Source organism: Lolium rigidum, chromosome 2 (assembly GCF_022539505.1).
Source record: "Lolium rigidum isolate FL_2022 chromosome 2, APGP_CSIRO_Lrig_0.1, whole genome shotgun sequence".
Taxonomy (NCBI): Eukaryota; Viridiplantae; Streptophyta; class Magnoliopsida; order Poales; family Poaceae; genus Lolium; species Lolium rigidum.
In genome coordinates this window covers 130,939,812-130,949,407 of record NC_061509.1, presented here as the reverse complement: position 1 = coordinate 130,949,407, position 9,596 = coordinate 130,939,812, and the positions used below count along the sequence as shown (strand labels likewise).

At 50.6% G+C, this 9,596-nt stretch overlaps 1 protein-coding gene across 1 annotated transcript; it reads right to left on the bottom strand.

Moving 5' to 3' along the window:
• Nucleotides 1-461: 461 nt before the first annotated feature.
• Nucleotides 462-3,435, bottom strand: LOC124690110 (ethylene receptor 3-like; the record flags this gene model as incomplete). The annotated part of the gene is made up of 2 exons (XM_047223544.1): nt 462-1,603; nt 1,708-3,435. Coding segments are annotated over 2 exons (2,253 nt in total), but the record flags the coding sequence as incomplete, so codon positions are not given.
• Nucleotides 3,436-9,596: the final 6,161 nt, after the last annotated feature.

The window sequence follows — 9,596 nt, the reverse complement described above, 5'->3', positions numbered from 1 at the left end:
TCAGGTCAACCGTCTCACCTGCCCTGATCCCATCTCCATTGCATGCGTGCAGCTGCAGCTAAATCAAGGCTACCACCTGACACTACATAAATTCTGATCCTGGTAGATACCATTAAATATGTCTGATAACACAATCTTTCTTCTGAATTTGAAGTTTCATTTTTGTATTTATCTATGGCCTACGTACAGTTTCTGAAATTACAATCATCAGAAAACATCTTCTGTTCCTCTATGAAAGAAGAACAATACTGTCTAGTGACTAGAAAGCATGTAAAATGGCTGGAGGTGCATTCCTGATCACGACATCATTCTTTAATATCCATACACTGGGTAACTATTTATCTATGCTTAGAGCGACCACTGAAGAGCATCAACCATCTTTTCTTTGTATCTGAGGGAAGAATGTAAGAAATCAAATCATTTACTTGTTCGAGCTCAGAAAAAGAAATGAAGCACAGCGGTTGTGCAACCAATTCTCGGTGGTCCTCAGAATAATCCATTATCTTTGAACTTGTCTGAATACGACATGCTCTGTTGCCACATTACATACCTACATTCAATCCAGTGATAAAGGAAACTTATGCTTCCTCACTGAACCATCAATATATTTTCCTAAATACACCTCTGATGAATCTTTTCTTCTACTTCATCTTCTGTCAGAATAATCAGTCTTCCGGTTCCAGCCGCCTCCATCCTTACGATAATCCTGTTCGGCGCCACAAAATCTTGTTGCTACCACTGACCATCACATATCATCCTAGATCTCTATGAAGAATCAAAGTAACAGGCGCCTTCCTCAGGTGTACCTCCGATCTTACTGATGGTATATGGCACAAATGACATGGCCACAGAGCTCCTGGCTGGAGGGCAACAGGCAATACTGCACAACAGTAAACTGAAAAAGAAATCCTGAACGGCAAATGTGCATTTGCTCCATCAAAGAAGACTTCTTTTAATCAAAGATTTCCAGGTTCTTTCTCCGGATGCCAGACGGCAGGGCCCCTGGTCTGTCAGCGGTCACAGCGATGGCGATTTTCACCATTTTGGACCAGAGCTCTTCGCAACAAGCCTGCAGACATCATGCGCTCTGAAGAATTCGAGTGAGCTCTTCTTTCATTTCCAGCATGACGACCGGCTTCCTGAGGATGCCGTTGATCCCGGATTGCGCGCACTTCTCCCACACGCTCTGCTCGGACGTCATGGCCATCACGAAGGGCCAGCGGCCGCTCCTGTACTGCCGGACCCTGGCGGCGACGTCCAACGCGTTCACCCTTGTCATCTCAAGGTTCACCATGACGACCTGATACACGGACGAGGAGGGGCCGACCGAGTTCAGGAACCCTGATCCTGAGGGGAGCGAGGAGACAACACAACCAAGCTTCTCCAGGAGCTTCCGGGCAACGACCATGTTTATGTCGTCATCGTCGATGAGCAGGACTTTCAGCCCTGTTAGCTGGCACGACGGCGATGTGTATTGCTGCTCGAATGATCCTCCAGTACTGGATGGCGCAAGGGGTGGTTGCAGCTGGAATCTCAGGACCAGGGTCATGCTCTCCGGCACTCCTTGCCCATCAAGAACTGCCCATATGTTCCCTTGCATCATCTGAAGGTATTGCCAAATCAAGAGCAACAAGACAACAGTTACTTGTATGCTCTCAGATTGAAATGAATTTGAATGCGCTTATTAAGAAGACAATGTGGCAATACCTGCACAAGCTTTCTGCACATGCTGAAGCTAAGCCTGAGATCAAAACCCTCACCAATTGGCTTCCGTAAGAACTGTCCCTGGGATGACATCGAGTCGGCGCTCTGCTGGCTCTTCACCCCGATAACAAACTTAACCGAAGAGTAGCCACTTGAGTAGCTTGGCCTCCAGGGATCCCACCTCTGCCCAAGGGTATCCTCGGTGACCTCGTCATCGGCACGCACCCGGAACGTGACATGCCCCGAGTCGATCCGACTAATGAGATTGCCTACCATGTGGAGGAGGACATGGAAGATCCTCCTCTCATCACCTATGACAAGGTTCGGCAGCGTATTCTCGACGTGCACCGCAAAGCCGAACCCCCTGAAGTCACAGAGACACCTCGAAACGCAGGCGGCATCCCTGATCATCGAGTGCAAGGGGAATGGCCGTGTCTCCAGGGGGAAGCGTTCCCGGTTGGTGGCGGACATCTCCATCACGTCGTTGATGAGCGTCGAGACGACGGTGGCCGTCCTCCCCATGGTGTCGACGACAAGCTTCTGCTCGGGCGTGAGGTTGTCCTCCTGCACCACGGACACGAGGCCGAGGATGGTGTGGATCGGCTGCCGCATTCCCTGGCTCATGACATGCTGGAACGCATCCCGGGCCTCATTCGCCATGAGCGTGTCCCGCCTCGCCTGCAGCAGCTCACGGTTCTGCTCGGCGAGCCGGTCTCGCATCGCCTGGGATTCTTCGAGTAAAGACGCGTGCGAGAGAGCGACGGCAACCTGGTCAGCGACCACCTCGACGATCTCCAGCTCGTGAGCGCCCCAATTCTTGCCGCTGGGAGGCACAAGCACCAGCACAGCGTAGCTAGTCTGGATCACCTCCGGCGTGCCGCCCTTGAAATCCGACACCTTGAGCATGGGCATCCGTATGGCCGCCACGGTGCCGGTGTCCTCCTTACCCCCGCCGCTCGCGGAAGCAAGCGCGGAGTCCGGGCCGAGCAGCTTTACGTCATCACTCCTCCTGACCTCGACAACATCGGCATCGTCCACCGCAATGGCGACGAGGCCATCGACATTGCCGCCGCGCCGGAGCTCGTGCGTGAGGTGCATGGCGGCCTTGTCCTGGGGGGCGGGCATCCAGACGGCGCAGTTGCTGAGGCCGAGCACCCTGGAGAGCTCGATGAGGGTGGTGTAGAGCACGGTGTGGCGGTCGAGCGACTTGCGGATCTCCTGGGTGAGCATCCGGACGTGCCAGCTGGCCTCCTCCTGCTGCTTCATGAGGTCGACCTCGCGGTCGAGCTCGCGGGCCTTGATCCAGAGCAGGCTCTCGCGGACCTTGACCCGGAGCAGCTGCGGGATGAGCGTGAGCAGCGTGATGGCGGTGAGGAAGGAGACGAGCGCGGTGAGGAACTTGGCGGCGGTGAGCAGGAGGACCAGCGCGAAGGCGTGCGGCTCGTAGGTGAAGGCGGTGAGCAGGTGGGTGAGGCCGCAGAGCACGATGAAGGCGCCGAACTGGACGAGCACCCAGCGGAACGGGAGCAGGTGGCGGAGGCCGGCGACGAAGTAGAGGATCTCGAGCGGGATGGAGAAGTAGGCGGCCGCGATGAGCAGGTCGCTCACCTTCTGCCACTTGAAGATGTTCTCGATGCTCCAGAACCCGCCGCCGCCGCCGCCGTCGCAGTTGCAGTGCGCGTACTCCGCGTCGTCGTCGCCGGCCGCCACGGCTGGCGCGAGGAGGGCCAGGAGCAGGAGCAGCGGCACCAGCCACCGCCGCCGGCGAGAAGGACGGCGGCCTCCTCCTCCTCCGCATCTGAATCTCGGAGGCACCATCCGGTCCAGCTGGACCAACAGAAACACAAGCAGGCAATCTCGTCAGAAACAGAGGTGCAATCTTGTCAGAAACAGAGCTGCAACTGCAAGCTGGGCCAGGTTGCCGAGGAAGAATGCAAAATCGGAGACCATACCATGTGGCGAGCAACTTCCTATTGCAATCTTGGCCGCATTGCAGCTGCTGCAGGGGTAGCCCGCGTCCAGGTGGAAGATTAATTAGCGCCGCCTAATGAGCTTAGTCTGAAATGGCGGCGGCAACGGCGCCGGCTCTGACGACCAAGTGGACCAAGTGAGGAGAAGAGATCCAGGCAGGGCGGCTTCCAGAGCATCAGCAACCTCGCATCATCTGCATGAACCAGAAGAGCCAAACCAATTCAGTTTGTGCAGAAGGAGCCAAGATTCAAGCAAGACGGGACAAGATGAGCAACCCATCCATGGATTGGTCCCGGGCTGGACACTTGTCCAGACTAACAGAAGCAGATACTAATCAAGTATACTCAATCCAACTCCATTCCTATCTATCCTCCTAGAACCCAACAAATTTGGAACTTGAGATCAGTCACGGGCTGGAGATACGAAAGGGTACCTCGAGTTCAACGCGATCGATTCCGGCGAAAGAATAGCCGCCAGCCCTTGAGCAGCAGCAGCCGGAGGAGTCCGCAAGAAGAGCAGCCAGACCTCGAGACGGGAAGCGAATCTATCCACCAAAGAACCGACGGAGGAATCGATCGATCAATCAATCAGAGCAGCCACGTCTTCGTAAGGAAGAAGAAGCGGCGCACCCGAAGGGAAGAAGAGGGGTAGAGTGAGAGGGATCGACCTGGTGAGCTCGGCTGGCGACGGTGGGAAAGAAGAAGAAGAAGGGGTGAGGCAGGGGGACGTACTGGAGGAACTAGCCGCGGAAGAAACCGAAGAAGCATCGGCAAGTGGGAGCGGAAAAGAGAGCGAGCATCGGATGGACGGATGGGTGCGGGATCGATCGATTTCCCACTAAATTTTAATCACAAATCAGACTCGCTCGCTTGCTTGGCAATTCCAACTGCTGCTGACTGCTCGTGCACAAGAAACTGAGCAGAGACCGCTGCAGCTGCAAGGAAAAGATCCATTTTTTCCCTCTCTCTCTCTCTTGAAACGGGGGATGTATCTCCCGCAGGTGGACCGCAAGCGTGAGTAGTACGGGTGGAGTAGGATGCAGTGCAAGTGACCGGCTCACCACTTTTCAGAAATATACTTTCGTTTTCAGAGCTGCACAAGGGAGAAAATACCGTCGAGATACTTTTCAGATATCGTTGCACAAAACGTTAAGATCTGGTGGAAAGCATAACAAACAATTTTGAGCATTGGATGTAGTATTCATCTGGTGGAGGTGACAATAGCACTTCTTTTTTGGGCACCACTTTTAAGAAATACTTTTATTTTTGTACACGAGAAGAAATACGAGTGTCAAGATAGATGTCCATGGTGACCATATATGCTTCCAGAACAATAATGTTATGTACTGAGAAAATTACGCAATACCAGCAGACATACACGCACAATAAAAACACACGAGGCAGGATTTTTTTCTCATCAAATACTCCCTCCGTCCTAGAGTGTAAGTCATATTCCTAAAAACTATTTGTCCCATAACCCCACCTCTAAAGCATAATTTTATTTAATGAGGAAGAGAAAGGGGTTGCATGCACCAATGAGGGAGAGAAAGAGAATGCATGCACCAATGAGAGAGAGAAATGGGCTGCATGCACCAATAAGAGAGAGAGAAAATGAGACCCAATCAACTAGTACCTTGGGCCAAGATATTCAAAAATTATGACTTACAAACTAGGACGGAGGGAGTATCTTTTTGGAGGAATGAATGGGCAGTTAATTTTCCATTCAATTCAATTAAATACCGAGAGTTTTAATTATAAATAGAATGGAACAAACCCAGAAGGCAATGTCCCAAAAAACTGCAAGCACGACGCAAAGAAAATGAACTACGGCCTACGAGGCTCGTGCTGCTGCTCAATGCCATCCTTGACCCTTGAGCCACATGGCGACGTTCTTGAAGACACGCCTGTTATATTCCTTCCAAACCCGGAGACCCAATAGATTATCGTCATGTTGGACGCTCTCCGCTTTCTAGAATGTATTAATACATTAATATTAATATGTAAAGTACATGTCAATGTGTTAACAGACAATGCTAATACTTGGACGATGAATATAGAACCAAATAAGAATGAGTTCAAAATAGAACATGACAACAAATTTTTCCGTACTGAATGAGCCTTCGTATCCAAACATGACATCTTGGTGTTTACATGATTTTGGTATAAACTTTGATCCCTTCACTAATACCCTTTTAGATGAAAATTAAAACCTTTATCATAAATTTTATAACTATTGCCAAATTTTGGTTGAATTGATTTTTAAAGTTCGGATAGTAGGGAAATCTCTCTCTAATTTTTGTTTAATTAAAATATTGACATGAAAACAAAAGGATCAAAAGAAAAAAAAACATTATTGAATACTTCGCCAATCATGGAATTGCTGAGTATATTTCCTTCGAGCTCTACAAACATGCAAAGCTAGGTCATGCAACTATATAGATTTCAATTTCTGAAAACATGGAGTTCTACATATCCGGAAACCTTATCATCGATGACTAATTAACCAGATAGCCCATGTTGTTAAGATGATGATCTCGTGTGCAAAAGGCACATTCAACTTCTCTTCATACTATCCAAAGCTTCTAAAATTGAGTGCTCTACCTTCTTCTCTAGGAGGGCAAACAAAAGTCCCACCGTCTGCATCAAACGGACAAGCGCAAAAAATATGAACAAAGGTTTCTTCCTCTTGGCATATCATAGTGGCACAAAGATAACTTCGAAGGTGGAAATTTCCCCTTTACAAAAGATTATTACTGTTTATTCTCCCATGAACTAGTAATCACAAACAAGTACTTTATGTTTTGGCTGACACAAACTTTCTTGAATCCATGTAAATGGCAAGGAGTTAGAGAGTGTCCAATGAGGACATTGCATGCTTTGATAGAAGAGAATCGTTAGTTACCCAAATATATGACTAGTATGTAGATTTTCATCATGTCAAGGTTAATTTGTTCACATATAACCCTCAATGGCAAGGAATTCTTGATAAGCGTGGGCAGAAGAAGCACTTGATGGACCGTCACACTTGTGTCCTTTACAGATAATCAGGTGGGGAAACTTGCTATGCCTGCAAGAATCGTGCCAAATAGCAATCTTGAAATAAGAAGATTTACCACCTCTGTTGTTATATTTTTCCATAGATTTGAACAAACAAGTTGTAAATTTGATCTACACCAGGATTGATTTATTACATTCCACTCGTGAAATGTTCACCATAAAGTTGATATTCACTGGAAAGTCCGCATGACTTCATGGTGACGAGATTGCTACATTTGAATTTTGAACCTATATATGGTTTTTAATATAGCCAAGGTGGCAAGAGGACGAGGCTTGGCATAGAAAGTTCACGGGGATCTCAAAGGATCCTGCTTTACAAGATTTTTTTTCTGCATATAAGTGCATGTGTTGTTTCCAATATTGTAAATAAGGTGGGAGGACGATCAACTAGTGGCACCGGGTACGAAAACTCATCGGCCAAGACAAATATTATATATGCATACAAATAGATTGTATGATAAAAAAAATCACTTTAAAATGCCCTATATTTTAGAAAACATAAAAATGACAAATTTCTGACAAAATTCTAGAATTTTTTCTATAGCTAAAACAATAACAAGTTTTCTACCGAAACTTCTCACGGATATACGGACCATGTATTCCTATTTTCAGTTTTTAATTTTTAAAAACCTCAAAAACACAATTTTCATAATTTTCAAAACAAAGGCACACTAGTGTCGGGTTTACCAAGTTGGATATTTCGGTGTCCTTTACCGATGCGATGTAGACACCAAAATATCGTCGGCCCTAAAAAATATTTTACCTTTATAAGACACCAAAATATCAAATTTATGATTTAAACTTTAGTGAGGTGGAGGTCTACTATAGTTGTTATTTCGTACCGTCATCGCATTTGGACGAGGTAGGCAACTGGAACACAAAATTAGTGTGAAACAAAACGTAAGAGCATCTCCAGCCGTGTCCCTTAAAAAGCATCCGGCAAAAATGATTTGGGGCACGTTTGGGACCGAGCCGGACAAAAAGAGACCAAAAATCTGTACAAAAAAGAGGCCATTTCCAGCCGCGTCCCTCAAACAGCGTCCGGATGCATGCATTTTAATAGAGGGAACCACCCCATGTGGGAAAAGTAGGTGAGAGAAAGTGTGGGGAAAGAGAATGACATGTGGGGACTAGGGGCTGCATGCATGTGGACGCTATTTCTGTGTTCGGCGTCCCCGGTAGAGACTCTGTGCATAGAGTCTCTACCGGGGACGCCGGACGTAAAATGAGGCGCTAATTAGCTTTGGGGGACGCGACTGGACAGTTTTTTTTTCTTATTTGTTGTTCGCGGTCCCCCAAACCTCATTTGGGAGACGCGACTGGAGATGCTGTAAGGGCATCTCCAGCGGCGCGACGCAAACGGACGCTGAGCGACCGTTTGTGTCCGCCGTGACCGAAAATGCGTCGTGCACCACCTCCGGCGGCGCGACGCAAAGTGACCGGGCCGTCGCGAGACGCAAACCCGGCCCAAATATGCGCCGGGTTTGCGTCTCGGCGGACGCTGCGCGGACGCGCAAAGTGACCGCTTGGTCCTAGCACGGGCCCGCCCGCGGCGGCACAACCGCTTCGTCTTCGGCGGCATTACTTGCGGGCGGCGCGCCGCAGCCTTTGCGGGGCCGCGTTAATGGCGTGCCTCGGCTTCCGCGAGCGTGCGCGGCCTAGTAGACGTGGGCGGCTAGCGGACGCGGCGTCGATGCGTCTTCTCCGCCGATGCGCGGCGAGGCGTCGCTTCGGCGGTCGCGGGCTGCCTCGCGTGCCGCGCGTAGTAATGGTGATGCCCCGCGTGGCGCGGCCGTCGCCGTGCCTCCGACCTATATAAACAGGGGCGCCAGCATCTCATCTCCTCCGCATTAAACCCTAGCCGCCGCTGCCGTAGCGCCACTCAGTAGATCCACCATGAGCAGCGCCGGGCGCGGCCAGGCTGCCGTGCCTCCACCTCCACCTTCACCTCCCACTCCACCTCCCCCGGCCTCGAGCTCCGACGACGGGTTCGACTCCGACGACGAGCACCGACCTCCTCCACCCCGGTCGGGGACGCCGCGGACTCGGGCCGAAGCGGAGAAGGAAGCGAGAGGAGGAGCGGGCGGCCCATGCGGCTGTCGACGCCGAGCTGGAACAGCGCAGGCTGGCGGCCGCCGCTGCAACCGAGGACTCTGACTCAGAGATTTCATGGTCATCCGATGACCCTGATGCGCCGACGCCGGAGGAGAAGGCGGCGGAGCAGCGGGCCCTCGTTACGTCTTTCGAGACGCTCAAGGACGAGGCCGCCAACGCGAGGCTGGAGCAGGCACTGCAAGAGGACGCGGCGGCGCACCGAGCCATAGCGGCCGCGCGGGAGGCGGCGGAGAAGCAGGCCACGGAGCGACGCAACGACGGTGCCGGCCCCTCAGGAACCAAGTAGTCTAGGTCTTGTATAGTTTTTATGTACTTTCTATGTTTGGTTTTCATATGAATCAATCGCTCGTGGTAGAAAACCAAAGGAATTGTATGAAGATCAAACTATGTTGCAATTCAAAAATGGGTCGCCCCGGTGGGAGCACACCCAGACGCAAACGGACGCGCGGTCAAAATATGTCTGCTGGGTGACGCAAACGAACACTGCCGACCACTTTTGGGCGTCCGAAATGCGTCGCGCCGCTGGAGATGCCTAACGAAATAAAAGTGTGACGGGAGCATCCACGGGCACTTTGCTGCGGTGGGTCCCACAGCGAGATCAGGTGAAGAGAACCTAGACCTCCCTCTGCCCTCGCCCGGATCCTCTCTGACAGCTACCTGCCTACCTACAACGGGCAACTAGTACAGCCAGCAAGCAATACACAACTTGCATCAAAATCTTCCAAAATACAGTATAAAATACATCTCCCA